General features: G+C 50.8%; 1 protein-coding gene across 1 annotated transcript in view; it reads left to right on the top strand.

Moving 5' to 3' along the window:
- Positions 1-8,493: 8,493 nt before the first annotated feature.
- CDH23 (cadherin related 23) overlaps positions 8,494-21,161 on the top strand; it is a 208,272-nt gene continuing 195,604 nt past the window's right edge. Inside the window, exons 1-2 of the mRNA XM_071564094.1 lie at positions 8,494-8,512; positions 19,246-19,317. Coding sequence (XP_071420195.1) covers positions 19,251-19,317 — 67 coding nt within the window. The 5' untranslated portion in view covers positions 8,494-8,512; positions 19,246-19,250. The remainder of the gene's footprint in view (positions 8,513-19,245; positions 19,318-21,161) is intronic.

Below are 21,161 nucleotides of genomic sequence, written 5' to 3'. Positions count from 1 at the left end.
GTGTTGCAAAATTCATGAGGGTGAGCCCACGATGTGAAACTGAGTTGAAGACAGGCATGAATTCCTGCCTGGTGCCCAGCACTAGAGGCTGGCATTGCTGGCATTCCCACCAGGAGGATGCAGAGCCCCAGTGCTGCAGAGGACTGGCAGCCTGGCACAGTGGCAATGCTGTCACTGCCCCATGGTGCCTTTTCCAGCAGCCTTTGGAGTTAAATCCAAGTGGCCAAGGGGAGATGAAAGCTGGGAACTGGCAAAGCCACAGCAGCAAGGCAGGAGGGCCCAGGGAGCAGGAGGGGAATGGATGAGAGGGCAGAAAAGCAGACGGGGCACATCTGCTGCAGCTTCTACTCAAAGGAGACCAACTGAGCCTATGCCTGACCTCTGGTTGTCCTCTCTCTCATCTCTGTGGTGCCAGCTACCCCTCCCTGCTTCACAGCTGGAACAGTTAAGTGTTGATATTTGGGGCTTTATAGCAAACAAATGTGCTGGAGAAGGAAAGGGAATTTTTATTGTGGAGTGATACTCATCTCCCATTGTTGCAAGTGACTTTCCCCTCTTTTCCTCTGATGTCCAAAGCCTTGTCCAGCCTCTCCTTACTTGGTGGAGTGCCCCACAGGGTAGATATGCTGCCACCTCTCCACCTGTAACACCAGGCTTTGCATTGCAGAGGCTTTGACACAGTGCTGTTACCCTGTGGCAGGTGGGAAGCACCTCTGGAACCACCTCATTAAGCTTCAGCATCGCCTTGGTGGTGGCCAAAAAGCAGCTCTGCTGCCTCTTGGCTGCTGCATTTCACATGTCCAGAGAAGAGCAACAAGGCTGGAGAAGGGACTGCAGCACAAGTGCTGTGGGGAGAGGCTGAGGGAGCTGGAGGTGTTTAGCCTGGAGAAGAGGAGGCTCAGAGGTGACCTCAGCACTCTCTACAACTCCCTGAAAGGATGTTGTAGCCAGGTGGGGATTGGTCTCTTCTCTCAGGCAACCAACAGTAGGACAAGGGGGCAGGGGCTTAAGCTCTGCCAGGGGAGGTTTAGGTTGGATATCAGGAAGAAGTTCTTTCCAGAGAGAGTGCTCAGGCATTGGAGTGGCCTGTCCAGAGAGGGGGTGGATTCTCCAAACCTGGAGGTTTTTAAGGTGAGACTGGACGTGGCACTGAGTGCCATGATCTAGAAATCAAAGTGGGGTTGGATTAAGGGTTGGACTTGATGATCTCAGAGGTCTCTTCCAACCCAATTGATTGTATGATTCTATGTTTTGGGGCAGGATACACTGAAGGTCAGAAACGGGATTGCCTTTGGTGGACTGACTGTGGGAGTGCTGTACATGGGCAGTATGTGGAGAGCTGTCACCCCACAACAGACCAGGTGATGCTCTCTGACCTCTCTGCAGCCATGAGAAAGGTAGTTTCAAGGTGTTTTCAAGGTATTTCAGCTCTTGGCCCTTTTTCCCCTTCACAGGGAAGTAGCTTCCTGCAGATGGGCATGTGAGCTGCAGGCTTGAAACCCTTGGGTGGTGAGGCCCTGGCACAGGCTGAGCAGAGAAGCTGTGGCTGCCCCATCCCTGGAAGTGTCCAAGGCCAGGTTGGACAGGGCTTGGAGCAACCTGGGCTGGTGGAAGATGTCCCTGCCCATGGCAGGGGGGTGGATCATCTTTAAGGTCATTTTCAACCCAAACCATTCCACGATTCTATGGAATGTGAGCAGTCAGCCTCTTCAGTGGGGGCTATGGGAGGGTCACCATCCCTAGCAGATCAGCTGAGCTTGATCCTGCCTCTCCATAGGTGCCCCAGAGGAAAAAAACACCCTTGGCTTTGAAACTTTGCCAGCCAGCTGCAGGCTTGCCCGGCTGCTGTTCTCCTTTTACATGTTTTATGGAGTAATTTGTACTATATTTACACAGCAGTGATAAACAGTTTTTAAAATGGAAGCAAAGAAAACGCTGCTGGATGAATTGTTACAAAAAAGCCCTGTTTGCCATTCTAGCAGGGGGAAAAAAAGGGATAAAAATCACCGTCCTAGGGACATGCTGTTCGTCAGATCTGGGTATTTTTTCCCTTGATTTGTGTGCCTAATGTGAGCAGAAGAAGTCGCAGATGCATGCTGAATTCTGCAGGGAACATATGCATGCATTTAAATCATTTACAGCATTTACTGGTGCAATTGTAAAGCACATTATTTTTCTGCATTTGTAATTAGGCTCCAAACAGATGGTGAAGGACTGTAGCTCCTGATTAGACAGGCTTGTGCTCTGTTGGACGGCACTGCGAGAACAAACCGAGATGAGAAACTTTTTCCTCCTAATTTATCACGCCGTGGTGGGGGAGTGCAGGATCTGGGGTTGGCTGAGCATGAATTCCAGCGTGCCCGGAGCAGGCTGGGCAAAACTGAGCAAGCCATCCCTCTGCCATCCCTCTGCCATCCCTGTGTGCTGATGGATGGGGCACACGGACCCCCCTCTCAGCTCATCCTCCACCCCAGATTTTGTGCCCCCCTCACTCTGCGCTGCCCAGCTTGGGGTACCAGCAGTGCGGGAGGAGTGTCTGCTTTGACAAATGCTTTCAATATGAAGCAGAAGGCTGGGGGGGACCCGAGAAGGGGCTTTGAAGCAGGAGCAGCTCCGAGCTCGTGGCTGACTGGCATTAACTCTGCTCTTTGGCATCGCCCTCTCTTTGCCACCCTGGTAAGTCCTTGGCTTGGTGAGGTGGGTAGAGCTTTGCTGCACCTCTACTCTACCCTCAGGAGCTTCCTGTTGAATCTTCCTCTCTAGTACCTGCCTCTCACTTTAATTGCATCACCTCAGAGGCCTGTCAGGCTCATTTTTGCCCTTAAACAGCACCAAAAGCTCTTCACAGCCAAAGTGCAAGTGCCCCCATGGACCTATGTGCCCTCCCTCCAGCTGATCAGGAGTCACCCCACTATCCTTACCCACACAGGGGAGAATTAATTAGGTGTTATTTGCACTTCTTCCTACAGTTTCTTATTTTCCTGGCTTATCTGATTCACAGGTGTGTGAACCCAGCCAAAATGGATTAAATGAGAGGCAACTGGTAGGGCAGAGCAAGGCAGAAGAGGAGTATGAAGCCAGTCTAAGCAGCTCAGGTAGACACGTGGGGCTGGAAGTGGTGACTCTGGGCAAACAGCACAGGAGGCCTCCAGGATTCCCTTGAGGCAACTGTGTGACCAAATTTCCTTTGTGTCCACTTTGCTGGTTCCCATCAAGCTGTGGAGAGGATGGTCACTTTACCTTCAGTTTTTATCTTGCACTTTGGCCACCCCAATCCCCTGCAGCACTCCAGTCTGGGCACAGAGTGGCTGGAGAGCAGCCAGGCAGAGGGACCTGGGGGGACTGAGGGACAGGAAGCTCAACAGGAGCCAACAGTGTGCCCAGGTGGCCAAGAAGGCCAAGGGGATCCTGGCCTGGATCCAAACTAGCGTGACCAGCAGGCCCAGGGCAGTGACCCTTCCCCTGGACTCTGCCTTGGGGAGGCCACACCTTGAGTGTTGTGTTCAGTTCTGGGCCCCTCAGTTCAGGAAAGAGATTGAGGGGCTGGAGCGGGGCCAGAGAAGAGCAACGAGGCTGGAGAAGGGACTGGAGCACAAGTGCTGTGGGGAGAGGCTGAGGGAGCTGGGGGTGTTTAGCCTGGAGAAGAGGAGGCTCAGAGGTGACCTCAGCACTGTCTGGAACTGCCTGAAGGGAAGTTCTGGCCAGGTGGGGGTTGGTCTCTTCTCCCAGGCACTCAGCAATAGGACAAGGGGGCACGATGGGCTCAAGCTCTGCCAGGGGAAATTGAAGTTGCAAATCAGAAAAAAACTTCTTTTCAGAGAGAGTGCTCAGGCATTGGAATGGGCTGCCCAGAGAGGGGGTGGATTCCCCATCCCTGGAGGTGTTTCAACTGAGATTGGCCGTGGCACTGAGTGCCATGATCTGGTAAAGGGACTGGAGTTGGAGCAAGGGTTGGACTTGATGATCTCGGAGGTCTTTTCCTACCCAATCCATTCTATGATTCTATGATACTCCGCTGGGTTACCAGGAAGGTTAAACATAGGTGTGCCTGAGAGGGAGGTCATCTGCTACCTGGCATAGCCCTCTGGTGCTCCCTGATCCCAAAAAGGGAACAGCCTGGACATGCAGCTGGAGGACCACACTGCAAGGAAGGTGACCCAGCCGAGGGTATGATGGCAGGTGACAGGAGCCTGAGGAGGGGAGATGTGGAGGGTTATGTCCGTGGTAGGATGCTGTGCCTGTACATGGATTCTCTGTGCCTGTAGATGGCACCTTTTCCTCTGCTGAGGAAGAAAGAATAAACCAAGGGGAAGCAAAAAACCTGAGCTGGTAAAGTAGGGCTAAAAGCTAAGGGAGAGATGCTTCAGGTGCATGGCATGAAGTGACTCAGGGTAGTAATCCCCCATTTCCCAAAGCTGCCCCCTCTCACTGTTGTTGTCCCTGATCCAGGTCTCCTGGGTCACCACTGAACTCTCTTTACTACTGAAGTTCACTCACATTCCCCATCAGGAGGAAATCACATCAAGGGCTGTTTCAAAAGCCAGTGAAAAGCACTTTCAGCTGCACGGAGAGTTGGTGCAAATGGTCTTTTTACCATCATTAAGCCCTCTGGATATAAAACCCCCAGCCTGGGGCCACAGGGTGCTCTCAGTGCCCTTGGCAGGGGACAGGTCCTGCTGGCTCCAACTTGGGCTACAAAGGGAGATGATCCATTCTGCAAACAGGCTGCTTTGGGTGCTTCGAAGGGCAGGGCTTCAGCCAGGTCCTGCAAGGCTTTTGGGGGCTCCCACTTTGATCCTTCTTGCCAACTCTTATCACCTTGTGTAGCCCCACTCCCTGTTCCAGCTGGGGATGCTTTGCCCAGGGGTAGCTCACCTGGTCTCACCTGTAAACATGAGCTGGTGAATGATGCCACAGAATCAGACATGTGCTACAAAGGGGTGCCCAGCTCCTGCCCTTCCTCCCCTCTCCAGAGGGACTATCACCTTACAAAGATGCAATTTGAAACCCAGTACATCTATATTTCTAAAGGAAAGAAACCAAACCCAGCTGCTTTTTCAGTGCTTTTCTTCTCCAGAGAGAGAGAGCTCCATCAAACCCTTAACTTTGCTCAGCTTTCTCACCAGTCTCCTTCACTCATAAATTCCTAAACAAACAGCATGATCCTAATATTGGCCTTAAAATTCTGTGTGAAATGGACCTGGAAATTAATTTCACACCGGAAAAGCCAGCTCACTGTCAGCCACAGCACAGGTGGTCGAAAAGAAAACTCTGTGACCGCTGTACAAATTAATTCTGTGACTTGGGTGAGAGAGTAGCATGGGGGGAGCTGCCTCCTCATGCTGCTGTCTCAGCCTGTGGGATGCTGGAAAGCCATGGGAGATTGAGGATACCACCATCTCCAGGGGGCTTCTGGTCTGGGGGCACAACATCACTTTCTCCCCCAAAAAGTGAAAGTAAGGGGCCCAGGCTGCATGTGCTGAGCATAAAACCTTGCCAGCACTTTTGCACAGGTTTTATTCACTGGGGAAAAAAAAAGAAAAGAAAAGGGATGGCAGTTTGTGGAAGCACATGAAGGGATCTTGTGGGAGATTCCTGGGAAAAAGGAGGCGTGAGGAAATGACTGATGGCACAATATTGCATGGGCTGGTTGTCAGGCAGCTGATGCCCATGCAGATCCTGGAGTATGTGGCCCATGGCAAGCAGAGATAATTCAATACCTTAGTGGGGCAGGATTTTGCATGTGTCCACATTTTATCCACTTTCCATATGATATTTTATCTATTTGGAGACAAGCAGTGACCCCGTCCCTCACAGCAGAATGGCTGGGGAGGACAGAGAGAGGAGTAACACACTGTGGGGAGAGCTGGATGCAGGAATGTTCTGTAGTTAGATGGAAAATGAGCAGGGGAGAAGCCCTGCAGTACAATTTCAAGGTTGAGTGAGTGGTGCCAGGAGGCTGTGAAAGGCTCTGCCGAGCTGCTCCTCATTCACAGGCAGGGAGGAGAGGGGAGGTCACAGGATTTGGCTCCAAAAAAATCAGGTTTCCCAGTAATGAGACCATGGAGAATGGCTGGGATAGCAGGGTGGTTATCCCAGCCCTCCAACTCCCTGCTTCAGGGTTGGCATTAATTATAGTGGCCTCCTATCCCAGTAGCAACTGGGAGCATCCCTCTGCTCACAATGCATCACTTTCCTTTATTCCCTTCTTTTCCCAGCTATGAGCCTTTTAAAAGGCACATGCCCAACAGGCTGGGTCTTGAGGTGAAGCGGCTTTTTCCAAATGGGAGCTTGGGAATATCAGCTCAGTGAGTTGGTTTGAGTCCCAGCCTGCACACAGCCATTGCTGTTCCTGCCTGATTTAAACCAGGCTTGACAGGGAGGTACAGATCACAAGATACTTCTTAATTCCTGTGGGTTTTGTGAACCTGGGCATTGAAATCCCACTAGTCCTCCCTCACCTCCTCCATGGAAAATTCTGCAACCTGTACTCCACTGGGAATAGGACCAGGAGCCCGAGCAGACCCACAGACCAAGAGGAACTCAGCTTTGTTAGAGCTGACTTATGTAAAACAGGTGACACATCTTCAAATGAGTCAGGATGTGTGCAAAAATCCGTGGTGTGAAGCCAAGGCATAGGAACCAGGCAGATATTAGGCACAGGAAAGGTGTGCTTCTGTTTAAATAGAAACCCTGACCTGAATTTATCAGGCAAGTTAAGTGAGACATCACTTGTACAAAGTCGGAGCAGCTACAGCCATCTGGGCCAGAAACCTGTCTTCAAGTTGCTTAACTTATGGTTTTGTTTTGGTTCCTCCCCTAATTAGTTCCCTGACTTCATGGATGTCGCTGGGATGAACACTGTGTAAGTATCCTGGCTGTGTGCCAATGAGACAGCAAGGAAGGGATGAAGATCCCAGAGAGATAACCCCCCCCAGGTCAGGGTGGGATAAGCTCAGCAGGATGCTCAGAGGTTATATTGGTAATATCTGACCCTTTACCCTCCTCCTGACCTCCAACTTTAGTGCAATCTAAAGGGCAATTCCCTAACAAACCCAACCCAGCCCAGGTGTGATTGGCGGGAATTAATTGCAGCACCTTCATTAGAGCTCATGGCACTCACCTGTTTGCCAGGGCCTTTGGTTATTAACCCCAAAGCAGCTGCAGCTGTGCCAGAGTGGGGCTCTGGGATGGGGGGGAGGTGAGAGTACCAGGAGCAGACCTCTGCCCAATTCAAACCAATCAGCCCAGGAGCTGTGCTAATTGCTTAATAAGCAGCAGCTGCTCAAAGGGGCAAAGGCTTAATTACCCCCTCCAGCTCCTGCAGAGGTATTTGCCTACCGATGCTGTGGAAGGAGTGGTGCTGAGGTGAGTGGAGGGGAAGGCTCCTTGTATCCCAGGCTGGATGGGGCTTGGAGCAACCTGGTCTAGTGGAAGGTGTCCCTGCACACGGTGGGGTGGTCTGGAATGAGATGATTTTTAATGTCCCTTCCAACCCAAACCATTCTGTGATTCCCAAGCAAGGCTCAAAGATGGGCTTTAGCAGCACAAACTGCGCTTGTTTAGTGTTCTAATTAAAACCGGTTGTGATGAGGTCCAGTGGGACGGTTAAAGCTCCTCCAAGCCTCTCATGGTGGGAGGCTGGTGGGTGCAGGAGGGGAGGACCCTGAGCCTTGTGGGATACAAGGACATGGAGTCACCCCTTTGGCATGAGGATTCCTGTCACTGCAGGTGGCTTTTTGTGGCTGTGTTGCTTCCAAGAAGGCGAGAAATGGGATGAGGGAGTGGGACTTGGCTGTTTTCCCTAAAGCTTCTTGTAGGGAGGTCTTGGACTGGGGCAGAAATGTCCTTCCAGGACTAGGAAAGCTGGGAGAGGGCAGGGTTGGGGGAGAGTGATGCCAGGAAGGGTTAGCTGGAAATGTGGATCGGCAGCGTGGCAAATACAAGCCGGTGTCTGTGGAAACCGAGGCTCCGGGTGCCCGCGGGAGAGGAGCTCGGGAGGGATATTGCGGCTCTCTTGGCACGCCGTGCCCGGATCGCTTTCCTGCTTCATGTATGATTTACGTGCTCCGGGACCTGCCAGCTGCTCCTGCACAGAGGGCAGATAAATAATAATAATGATGATAATATTGACGAGAAAACAAAAATAATTAAAACCACCGAGGCCGAGTTAAACTTTGAGTCATCAGCGCCTGCCTTGGGCTGAAGTTGTATTTGAAGAGGGAACCGCTGTCTGGGAGGGCGAGCCCGGGATCTGGGGGGCGAGCCCGGGATTTGGGGGGGCTGGGAGTCCCCAAGGAGCGCTCAGAAGGCGGGGAGCCGGAGCGGGCGCTGAAATCCCCGATACCTGGGCAAGGGGCGCTGCGCCGCCCGCGCCACCTCCTCTCGGGCTCCTTCCCTTCCCCTCCCCTTCCTCCTCCTCCTCCTCCCGCGGCGGCTCACGCGGCTGCCAGGGCGGCGGGGGGGCATGGGGGGTCGCCGCTGATACCGGGCTCCGACACATCCACCACAGGTAATGCCCCGCCGGTTTTCCTTCTTCCTCGTGTATTTCTTTATTTGGGAAGGGCTGGGGAGGGGGCGAGGAGGATGCGCGAAGGCTCCGGCATCCTCCCCTCCCTTTGCTGGGGGGCGGCTTTGCGCGGGGTCCCCCTTTCCAGACCCCCTTGATTTGCTTTCGCCGCGGGTACAGCTTTATTGGGGTGAGCCCTGCCATTATTATTGTTGTTATTTTGGGGCGTGGGGAATCGCCCAGCGCGGTGGTTTCAGCGGCAGGAGCGGGGGAGCCCAACCCTTCGCCCCTTTTCCCCAAAATAATGCTATAAATGTATGATGGTATCTGGTGTCCTGCCCCCCGAGGGGGCAAGCACGATGCCCCTTCCCTCCCCCGTTCCCGGCTCTAATTTGGAGTTTGGGCTGGCTGAGAAGCTGCAAAGTTTCTGGGATAAGCCGGGGCTGAACTTCTTCCCAGACGTGGGAATGCCGCGCCGCAGCCGCGCGTGGGGGCTGAGCCGCAATGGGAGCGGGGGGATTTTTAAACCCCTCAAAACATTATTTAATAGGAAAACCGCGTTTTAAAACGCCGAAGTTGCCCTGAGCGTTTTGAGAAAATGCTTTGAGATTCCCCCCGCCCCGATTCTTGACTTGCTGCTCTTTTCCTTCATCTCCCGCAAAACCTGCAATCCACTTTGCTTTAAATACGTGCTCTCCTGACCGCCCTGCCAGCCGCTATCGTTTCCCTAAACTGCTGCTTCTCTCTTTTCCATCAGTGTTTTCTCGGAGGGGGGTGCTGGAATGGGACGTTTTCTTTATTGCTGATTTGTTGGGTTTTTTTTTCTCTCCGGTAATGGGGGGCAAAAGCCGTGTCTGGCAGCAGATTCCCTGGGCAGGAGGGATATCCGAGGGGTCAGGAGGGCTGGCAGAGCTGCCGGGGGTTGCGCGCAACAAGCCGGGCTCCTTCCCGGGATCTTCCCGGCGCATCCTGCAGCAGCCTGGGATGCCTCGGCATAGAGCTGGTCCATTGAAATATTTTAATTTTTTTTTTTTTTGGAGAAGGGAGAGTTAAAGTATTCCCATGGGAAACTCATATTTGTGAAAATGCGGGTGGGTGTTTTGACGGAGTGAGTTTTATCATTGTCTCTCCTTCTCTCCTGTCCTGAGGAACTCGGGGAGGAGAAATCCCTTTGTAATTCCGTTTTCCTTCACCACCCTCCTCCCTCCCCGGCACAAAGCTCTCTTGTTTCAGAAGGCAAACTGTAGGTTTTGTAGCACAAGTCAAGATCGTGTAGTGAAAAATACATTGTGTTGTTTGAAGACCGGGTTGTAAAACACTCTCTTTGTGGGAAGCTGTAAAAATTGATGTGCTCCCATCTTTTTAATTTTTTTTGGTGATAAGTGGGAGCAACAATGTATGAAAGAGGTGGGAGCTCTGGAGCTTGGGCTGCTCTAGCTGAGCTTGGGAAGGGCACCCAGCCCATGTGCCAGAGAGCTGCGTGTCCCTCCCGGGAGCATCCCCTGGATACAGCAGGGATGGAGGCAGAACAAAACCATTTTTTGCTGCCCAGCTGCAATAATTTCCAGAGTAATGTCCATGGCATGACAGCTTCTCTGCTGACCTGATGGGGAGATGCAAAGGAAAAGGGCACTGCAATCCCCTTTGGAGCACAGCCCCAGAGCAGCAGGGGTGGCAAGGACCTCTTAAAAAGGATTTAATTTCCAAAGTTTCTTATATGTTCTATGCAGATGGTCTGGAACACAGATTAATTTTGAATTTAAGAAGCTTTAGAATATGGGATTGGCTTGATGAGGGTCTGTGGCCTCTTGTTAGGGTGTAAAACATTCCAGCTGCTTGCAGTGGGGTTATTGCAGCCAGGCTAATTGAGCTGGAGCTTTGCTTTAGCAGCATAAACGGTTCCATGTGCAACTTAAAGTTCCATGTTTTTTTTCACTACAATGTCCTGCTTCCTCCAGTAAGACTTTTAATAAAGTTACAGGAGAAATAGGGTTAGTTTGAGTCTTTAATGGTCCAAGACCTGCAAACATGAAAATTCCTGCCTTTGTTCTTACATTTTTATCTAACTCTATTTCAGTGTGTAGATTCTGCAGCTGAAAAGGGAAGAAATGGGGAATCCCTGTGGTTAAGACTCACCCTAATCTTGCAGATGTCCTGGATCCTGCCAGGTCCAGGATGCTGTGGCAGGGGCTGAAATAACATTTATCTGTGGGTTGTGATGTGCAGTGTGCTGAACTTGAAGTGTTGGTAAGTGTGGGCAGGAAATATTTAGTTATGAAGCCTGGTGGCTTGTCCATAAAGGTGAAGATTAGATGAGTTACTGGAAAGAAATTCTTGGCTGTGATGGTGGTGAGGCACTGGCACAGGCTGCCCCATCCCTGTTCAAGGCTGGACAGGGCTTAGAACAACCTGGGATAGTGGAAGATGTGCCTGCCCATGGCAGGGAGATGGAACTGGATGGTGTTTCAGGGACTGCCAGAGTGGCAATCCTGGGCACATGTGGTGTCTTTTGCCAGGGACCCTCCCTCTGTTTGGACCCGTGTCCTGGGAACAAGGACCTTGGTGGATGTATCTTGCAATGGAAACTCTCTGGGTGTGGGAGGGCTGTAGTGTCCCTACCAGAGCCTGAATTGCTTTGCCCTGATCTGTGTGTTTGATATTACAGCTGCTCTCTGGGGGAGAAAGAAGTCCTGCTTGGAGTAAACTGGGGAGAGAGAGGCACTGGGGCAAGTTCCTGATGGAAACAGAGGGATATGCTGGACCCTGGGCTGCTGCACTCTTGGAAAGGGCATGTAGGAGATTGACTGGACAGCTTTGTGGGTCCTGAGCCATATCTTGGGTCTTGCATGAACAAGTCTGTCACTGGTGATGAACTGCTGCCATTAATCCAAATAACTTCATCTCTGCTGAGTGCCTTTGTCTTTCCATTCCATCCCTGCTCTCCAGGGCTGCTGTTTGGGATTGGGAGATTCCTCCTAAGTATCCCCATCTTCCTTTCCCTTTGCTGTCTTTGCCACTTCATTTTTCCCCTGCTCCTACAGTTCCTGCCAGTGAATGATTAGCCCCAGCGTGCCCACGGTGTTGCTCCATCAGGTAAAGCTTCTCTTTGATCGGCTGGAACAGCCAGCAGGCCTTGAAAAGATCTGGAACAGCAAAGTGCCTCTCCCTGGAAGTTAAGTGAGCTTTGTGTGGAAGCAGCAAGGACACTTCCCTCTTGATTTGGACGAGGCAAGAAATGGCCTGAGAGCCTTTGCAGCTCTGGTTACTCAGCATGAAGGTTTTTTTCCTGGATTTTCTTAGGGTTGTTATATTCCCCCCTGCCCCTTCCTCTGAAGGATCCTTACTTCCCTCTGTTTTTAAGGTCCACCATTCCAGTCACCATAATACTGAGCAAACAGTTTTATTGGTTCTTTTTAGTGATGTAAATACCCAGCCTGGAGCTTAGGAGCAGCTGCAGGCAGAGAAGATGGGTTGAGATCCCAGGTACATGCACAGCCGGGGGCCTGGGCTTGGAGTGGTGTCTGCTGAGTGTTGACCAAGGGATGTGGAGTTAAATAACTCACCCATCCTCTTTGGCAGAGCTTTGAAAGGCAACTGATTGTGAGGAGCTGGTGGTTCTGATGCTGATGGCTTGCCCTTGGGGTAGATGCTGAATTCTTCATCACATGGCTCATGCTGTTATGGGGGGACCTCTTAGGGCAAAGCTCACACCGTGCTCCCTCCTGCTGCATAAAGGTGATGCTCACATTGAAAGCTGCACCTTAACGTGGCAGGGAGGGAGGTGCTGTGCCAGTCCCTGCCAGCACATGATTTTTTTTTTTCTTTAATTCCACTTCACACATGTCCTCCCTTCTTTTATCCCTTTAAACCCCCAAACCAGGTGCATCTGAAGCAGCACAGGCAGGAGTGCCCCGGGATCTGTGGCAGTGCTACAGACGTGCTCGCAAATGATGTGTGGGAGCCTGAGGATGTTGGACACTTCTCCTGCATCGTTTTGATGGCAGTGCTTGGAAGTCCAGCCAGGCTGCTGCCCACCTTCAGTTAGAGAGAAGCCTTCTCCTTCCAGGCAGGACACAAGAAGAAAGTGTCTGGCATCCCATTCCTGAGCAGCTTTGGAGTCAGGCCATTGGCATCCCTACATTTGCCACTTTGTCCGTTTCTGTATATTTTTTAAGAGCCTGGAGAGAGGTTCCTGTCTTGTGAGACCAGACTGTGTGTGTCACTTCACTGCATTCAGCTTTCTACTTTCTCCTAAAGCAAGAATTCCCACCCTTCTTCCCCCTCTCCATTTTTTTCTCCCTCTTTTTTTTCTTTAAGCCAAGCTCTGTTGCTGTTGGCTGCTTTTCCACCTTTTCATCCCACATTAGCATCATCTGCTCTGCAGCTTTGCTGTGTTGCCTCCATGTGCCAGGCTCTGTGTTGGTGCAGCCCAGGAGAGCCAGGAGCCTATTGGCTTGGTCTTCCATGCCCCATCCCAGCCTTCCTCCTAATTTAGGGGCTGTTTTTCCAGCTGAAGTGAAGTTTTGTGATGGAAAATGATTGCTGTGATGCCTGTGGTGACTGACAGCCAGTGCTGGAGACTCTGTAGAGTCAGTGCTGCCCCACTTAATAAGAAATAAATTGGGAATCTCCCCTTCTGCCTTCCCAAGAAAGGTGCTGCCCTCGCTGTGGAGAGATGAGTGCCAGAGACTGATGCAGCAGGGAATGGGGATCCCCTTCTTGAAGCTCTCAGAGTGTTATTTTAATATTGCATGGATGCAGAAGTGAATTGGATGCATTACTTGACTTTCTCTGGGGTTGCTACAGTTTTATGGTGCTGTGGGGTGGGGTTTGCATGTTGCTTGGGTAGCTGTTGGAGTTATCTTGGGGTAATGACTTTGAAAAACAATGAAATTTCCAACCTAGACAAATCTCTTTCATGGACTGACAAGTTCAAAGGCTTCATTTTCTTCTGGACTTGGGTTTTTGTTTAAACAATGTGTTAATGTCTCTTGCAGCTATTGTTTGTTTCCTATTGGAAAGCAAACCTCTGGAAACCCCAGAGAAAATGTTTCCACTCCTGTCCTTGTTTTGAAATGGAGGTAAACTAGTGGAAGTGTTTGGAAACTTTTTGGTGTTACTGGTTGTTAGTCAGTAACAGCCCCAGCTTTTTCCCTGGAGGAAACAAGGTCTGAGTACCCCAATCGATGCTGGGTGGGATGTGGGGAGAAAACACCTCTGTCTCCGACCTCAGCTTTACTTTTGGGATGAAGGAAGGAGAAAGAGTGTGGAAAATGCTCTTTCTCCTGCAAGCATCACCTCGGGGCTTAGTGGGTTGTGACAGGTACCAACAGCTGTGCCCCTTATTCCCTGTGGACATTCATCCTCCCCACCATGTGCACACCAATATCCTGGCCTGTATTTATTTAACAAGGAAATTTTATTTCCCCTCGCTGCAGGGAATAGGAGGAAAAAAAAGGGCAAATTTTTTCACTGGGAACAAATCTCATTTTCAAGAGTCCTGACAAAATGAGCCATAAAATTACAATATTTCAAAGTGCTTTGTAATTCTAGCGCGGATGGCTCTTCATCATGGACTCTGAAAGCTCAGAAAATATAAAACTCATTAGATTAAAATAAACCACCTACCGCACGAAAGAAAAGCTTATTTATCAATATCAATTTACTTCTGATTACCCTGTTCTGCAATTTGTTATTTTTTGGGAATTATGGTTTGGGTATGGCTCATGCCAATATGGGGGTGGGAATGAAAAAATAATCAAAATTAACTTGTAATTTTTTCCTTTTGAATCCTGCTTATTGTAAAGCCGTGGGCAAGAGGCAATACTAGTAAGAAAAGGTGAATTTCTGGTGGTGCTTGTTTTTAAGGAACGGAGGGATGGGGAAGCCAGGAAAGTGGAGTGATGGTTTTGTGGTGTGAGGGTTGATGCCAAGTGATGCACTTTGCCAAAGAGGATCCCAGGGGTGCTTTCTTCGATGTGTGTTTTGTGGTTGGACCATCTGCTGGCCACTCTTCCAAGGTGATGACAGTGATGGAGGAAGCTTGGGAGAATAATCATGGATGGCATAGAATCAGTTGGGTTGGGAGAGACCTCCGAGATCATCAAGTCCAACCCTTAATCCAACCCCACTTTGATTACCAGATCATTGCACTCAGTGCCACGTCCAGTCTCACCTTAAAAACCTCCAGGGTTGGAGAATCCACCACCTCCCTGGGCAGGCCATTCCAATGCCTGAGCACTCTCTTTGTAAAGAATTTTTTTCTGCTCTCCAACTTCAATTTCCCCTGGCAGAGCTTGAGCCCATCGTGCCCCCTTGTCCTATTGCTGAGTGCCTGGGAGAAGAGACCAACCCCCACCTGGCCAGAACTTCCCTTCAGGCAGTTCCAGACAGTGCTGAGGTCACCTCTGAGCCTCCTCTTCTCCAGCCTAAACACCCCCAGCTCCCTCAGCCTCTCCCCACAGCACTTGTGCTCCAGTCCCTTCTCCAGCCTCCTTGCTCTTCTCTGGCCCCGCTCCAGCCCCTCAATCTCTTTCCTCAACTGAGGGGCCCAGAACTGAACACAACCCTCAAGGTGTGGCCTCCCCAAGGCAGAGTCCAGGGGAAGGGTCACTGCCCTGGGCCTGCTGGCCACACTAGTTTTGATCCAGGCCAGGATCCCATTGGCCTTCTTGGCCACCTGGGCACACTGTTGGCTCCTGTTGAGCTTCCTGTCCCTCAGTCCCCCCAGGTCCCTCTGCCTGGCTGCTCTCCAGCCACTCTGTGCCCAGCCTGGAGCGCTGCAGGGGATTGGGGTGGCCAAAGGGCAGGACCTGCACTTGGCCTTGTTAAACCTCATCCCATTGGAATCAACCCATCTCTGTAGCCTGTCACGGTCCCTCTGCAGAGCCCTCCTGCCTTCCAGCAGGTTGGCATGCCAGGAAACTGGGTGGATTCTTAGGATGTGGTGGCATCCTGGTGACACCTCAGGTACTTCCACCTCACCTCCAAAGGAGCCAATCCTGTGGGTGGGCTGTGCTGCCTGCCAGGCTCTCCTCTTTGGGGAACATCATTTGTGTTTCATCACTGGAAAAAGGGCCTTTTTGGGAAGGCACAGCCAACTTTCTCACATGGAAGCCGTTTGGGAGACGCTTTGATTTACACTTTCATTTCTTCTTTATGCTCCTGGAGCAGCACAGCAAACAGGGAGGCTGATGCTGTAAATCCTGAGGCGCAAGTGCCGTGGTGCTGTTTGGGGAAGGAAAGACCAGGTGGGGGGGAGAGGGGCCAGAGGTTCAGAGCATGATTAAAGGTGCCAACAGCAGCTGGAATGTGGAGCATCCCTGCCAGCCAAGCTCCGAATCCATGGCTCTGATGGAGGCTGTGAAGTGTTTTGTGTGTGGAGCTGCTCTTGTATCCAGCGCCCCAGCAGTGCATTCAAAAATAACCAGTACAGGTGCAGGGCCCTGGAGCTGATGTTTCAGGACCCCCAAGAGCAATACATGGCCTGTGTCTGAGCAGTGGGAGCATCTCCAGTGTTTCATGGAGGTGAGATGGTGGGAAGCTCTTGGAGCACCGCTGGGATGGGTGTGTGCCAAGGGCCACCTCTGTCCCCAGGCAGGTGGGACTCGCCCTGCTTAAGGAAGCAGTGATGCTGTTTAAGCAGCAAAAAGCCACTTCCTGGGCTTGGAAAGGAAGGCATTTGGAGAAAGCAGACTGAGAAACCTCTGCTTGACCTGAGTTGATTCCTAAATTTCCAAGCCCCTGGACTCATTTGTGATGTTTCCTCCCATTCCCACCTCTCTCCATTGTTTGAGGCTCTGCTGCTGTTCCGTGTGCCTTGGGGAGCAGCTGGGAAACCTCTGGTTTCACAGTAGTGCTCTGGCAGCCAGGAGGCAACAGTTGAGTTCCCAGGCATGACTTGCCCAGGGACATTATTATGCTGGATGCCACACCAAATGCTTCTTCCAAAGAGCCTCTTTCAGGCAAAAGGTGCAATTTAATATGCTCTTAGTCACAATTTTTAAGTTCTCCCCAGAGACTTCTTGATCCAGTTCCTTAAATTTGCAATATTTGAGTGAACCATCTCAGAGAACCAGTGAAGAGCTTCAATATTAATGAAGACAGAGAAAATCAAAATGACATTTCAGGCAATTACTTACATAATGAAGTGACTGACTTGGAATATACAATATTTAGATTTATCATGGCACTCGAAAGGGGATGCTGTCAACTGCCTTTATTTCTAGATCACATAAATTGTTTTTCCACTGCCCTGTTGCTTTTCAAACATGGGCTGTGAAGCTGGAAAATAATGTTTCCTCTCACTTGTGCTGATAGTGGTGCTGCTTGAGAAGAATGTCAGTGTTCTCCTCAGTGGCATTTTGGCACTGCAGAAGGCAGAGAAACTCATTTCCATCACGTCCTCTCTGGCTGCAGCCCCATGAGCTGGGGCTCTGCACCCCAGGTTTGATACTGGCCAGGGGGATGCAGGGGTGAGAAACAGAGATGTCAATGTCTGAGATTTTCTCCTCACCAAAACTTATTGAAACGCAGAAAATTGATATGTTTGGTGTTTTTCTTTATTGGAAGAACCTATTCTGCTTTTGTTGGCTTGATCTAAAGGTATAAAGGGTGTGTTAGGATGCCTGGCTCCAGGGGAAGTGGTAATTTTTTTGTTTAGAAACTGTATTTTTGGATGCTCTGCTGCGACTGAGCACTCAAATCAAAAGCTTGTCAGGGGATGGAGGTTTGAACTCTCCTGCCTTGTCCCTGTTTTCCGGAGAGATAGGTATAATTCACCTGAAAGTGAAGCCCCTGCTGACCCCAGATGTCTTCTGAAGTTTGCACTGAAATACCTGAAGATGCACAAAATACACCACAGCACCATTTTTCTTGCCTAGGCACAGACCTTTTCTCCCAGAGATTCTCTCATAGCAAAATAGCTGAAGAAATTAGAATTTCAGGCCCTTTCTGCAGTGACAGAATTGTTATGAGCTGTCTTCTTTGACACATCCATCAGTAAAAATAAAGTATGTGTAGCTATTGCTTTGAAGGTCCTTTAGGAGCATCCATGAGGGTGCCCATGAATCTCTTAGGGGGGGTAGTGGGGTACAGAACCCTCCCCCCTTAGCTGGCCTCCATCTGCAGCCTGTGCCCTGCACAGTGCCATGTGTTGGGATAACTGCCTGCTCAGGTGGTATTTAGTCCATATAGAGCAGGATGCTGTGAAGGGAAGGCTGAACTGCTGCTTTTGAGGTAAACTGAGAGGAAAAAAGTTGAACAGGGCCAGGCTGGATGAGGCTTTGAGCAACCTGGCCTAGTGGAAGGTGTCCCTGTTCATGGCAGAGGGGTTGGAACTAGGTGGTTTTTATGGTCCATTTCTATCCAAACCATTCTGTGCTTCCACAGGTGATGGGCAAAGGTGGTACCCTGGGTTTAGAGATGGGCTGTCTGGATGCTCCACAAGGGGGAATCACACCCATCACAACAGCTTATTCAGGTCTGTTGCTTTAGTGGTCTGTTCTCCAAGTGCCGTGAGCACCAGATGAACCAAAACTTGTTGTGTGTATGACCAATCACAAGTGTAATGAGTCCCTGCTTAGTTTGGTGAATTGAAAGAGTGATTTATTACACATTTCAGCCCTTTCTGCTTTGGCCAGCCCTTGATCTGAAGTGGAAGCTGCTTATGTGTTTTAACTGGAGTTTCATCTCTGTGCTTGCTGCACCCAAAGCTGGTTGTCACCTCCACTCTCTGTCCTTGGCTGCTGCTGCACAGATGTGCTGAACTGGTGGGAGAACATTCCACTGCCCCACAACTTGCACAGCACCCACAGAAACATGGAGAGCTTCAGAGATGGGTCACTGGGCTGTCCCATCAGCCTCAGGCTCTGTGTGAGCTTCCCAGGGGTTTCCTTGTCCCTGTATGTTGTGTGTAATGTGTGTGATTTATCCTTCCCTCTGTGGTGGGATGTTTTAAAATCCACATGTCTGAATTTCCTTGACTTTGCTTTGACTTTCCACATGTATGAATTTCCTTGACTTTTTTTCTCGCTTTGCTGAGCGGGATCTTTGCTGCGGTTTGTGGGATTGGGTTGGAAGAAGCCTTGGATGTGATGGGCTGAACGCTGAGTGAGGATGTGGCTGTGTGTGCAGCTTCCTGCCACTGTTTTGTTCTGGTGCCTCATCGTGGGGAGCCTTTTGCTGTGTTGAATGGGAAGCTGGAGAAATCTGGGAGGCAGAGGCACATTTGCCAACCTCTCTGCTTCCTGTGCTCCCGCAGTGCCTGTTCTGCAGGCACCCAGGTGGTTGGAGAGGTTTGAGGGGCTCTGCTTTGTCCTCCCAAATCCAGTGCCTCTCCAGTGATTCTGGGTCAAGCTTCCCGTGCAGCTCTGCCAAATCATCTTAAATCCTGGTGTTGACAGCTCGCTGGGTTGCAGCAGCTCTTCCTTACCCTCAGCATCTCCCTTCAGTGCTGGAGCAGCTCTTCTCAGCTGGGGCTGCTCCTGTCCTGACTGCCGTGCCTTGTCCCCTCACACAGGAGGAGCCTTCGGAAAGTGGGAAATTAAAAATGGAGCATCAGCACCAGGTTAATCCTGGTTTCAATTTGGTGCCTGTCAGGAGGGTGCCTGGGGCTGTGTGACCCAAGAAACAAAGTGTTGGTGTCCTGAGTGTCCCCTATGGTGTCAGGGCACTGAGGCATGAAAAGGTCATAGCCGTGAAGAGCTGGACTTGACACTGCCTTTGTTCTTTGACAGGAACCATGAAGGGTCAGGCTGCTGCTGGCAACTTGCTGCTCCTCCTCTTGCTCCTGGAGCTGGTCTCTCTGGGTAAGTCATCCTGCTGTCTGTCCTGGGCTCTCTTCCTGCTCAGGGCTCATGTTTGCAAGGTACAAAGGTAATAATTGCTGTGTTTGTGGCCTCCTGATGAATATGCAAAGCAGCATTAATGAGGTGAAGGGGGGATGTGGCTGGTATGGGTAAGCAGATCATCTGCGTCCATTCCATAATGTCCTGGGGACTTGCACTTTGTGCTCCCACTTTCCTTGCAGTCACAGAATCACAGACTATTCTGAGTTGGAAGGGACCCACAAGGATCATCGAGTCCAACTCTTAAGTCAATGGCCCACACAGGGGATTGAACCCATGACCTTGGCATTATTACAGACAAGTTTTAACCAACTGTCATTACTGACTGCACATGTGGCATCAGGTGGCCCTTCCTGGGAGAGAGCAGATGGGACTGGAAAAAGCTTTGGAGGAGGATGGATGTGCTGGTGGACCCAGCAGTGGTAGATGCTCCTGGTGTATCTCACTGGAAAGCCTTTGGCAACATAAAGATGTGGATTCACCAAGTCAAAGCTGATGGTGGATGTGACACGAGCTCAACTTATGTAAATAAAACCTAAAGAAACTTAGAGGGAGCAATCACAGGCAGGGTGGAAAGCAGAAGCTTGTTAGCTGTTCAGCAGCAGAGGTATTGCTGGCATATGCTGGAGGGGAAGTGACTCCTCTCTGAGCTGCAAAACCTCTTTTCTCATTCCAGATGGAGAGAAGACAGGGCTGTGGGCTGGGAGAGCCTCCACAGTCAGCTCTCCCCACTGATGCTCTGGGTCTGCCCTGGCACAGGGGCTTCTGGCAGGGAGCTGGTGGGACAACAGCCTTTTGGTGTAGGAAATGCGCCTTTCGGGACAGATTTTGGCGTATCACAGGGTGCATAAGTGCTGGAAATGTACAGCAAAGCCCCGTGAAAATTGGGATTGTTACATGAATGGCCTAAAACCCCTGGGTGCTGGTGGGGGAGAGGGTGGCTGGGGGGGAGTTTGCCAGTGTGGCTTTTGCTGATAAACAATAGCAAGTTTGTGTCCATTTGATAGCACTGTGCCCTTTGGAATAAAGGCTTTTCCCCCCCCTTTCTTCCCCTCCCGAAGCCTCAAGATGGCTTGCTCAGATTGGCAGCCTGATTAAGCAGTCAGTGGATGACATTAGCTGGGACTGACAAGCGCAGTCAATCTCCCTCTGGTGTCATGTTGGATCAAGTGTAACCTCACTGGGTAACTGCCCTGTCACTCCTCTGGAAAGGGGAAAAATAAGTAAAAAAGACAACCCAACAGTCCTTTTTCCCCCCTAGAGAGATCACTTCCCACAAGTGTCCTGTGTGTCCCATTGGAAGTGGGATGGTGGGTTTTACCTGCCCAGCAGGAGACTTGCTCTTTCATTGCAATAACAAACTGTAAAGCCTTGGAGAGACAGCAATGGAAACAGGAATTTAGAGACTTGCAGTTGAGCAGTGTTCCAGTCCTTCTCTCCCAAACCCTGCCCAGGGCTCGTTTGTCATCTCCTTGATAAGCAAGTGCTGGCAGAGCTCCTGTGCCTGGGATAGGGAGAATTGTGTGGATGCCCTGCCATGCTCCCTGGGGACTGCAGGTGACAGAGCTCCTCTTCCCAGGAGATTTGCCAAGCTCCTGGCAAAGTGATGAGCTGGGTAAATGCACAAGTGCAGCCTCAGTGGACTTGGAGTGTTTGGAAGAGGCTGGTTTAGCTCTGGATGGCACTGGGATCTCCCTGCTCCTACCTGGCTCCTGCTGCAGTTGCCGGAGGTGAGCAGAGACCTCCATCCCTTCAGGTTAGGAGTGCCCAAGGGATGCTAAGTGGAAGAACAGGTCCAGGTTTGC

This window comes from Pithys albifrons, chromosome 9, assembly GCF_047495875.1.
Source record: "Pithys albifrons albifrons isolate INPA30051 chromosome 9, PitAlb_v1, whole genome shotgun sequence".
NCBI classification, from domain to species: Eukaryota; Metazoa; Chordata; class Aves; order Passeriformes; family Thamnophilidae; genus Pithys; species Pithys albifrons.
Note: the sequence above shows the minus strand (reverse complement) of the source record. Positions and strands in the feature narration are given on the sequence as shown.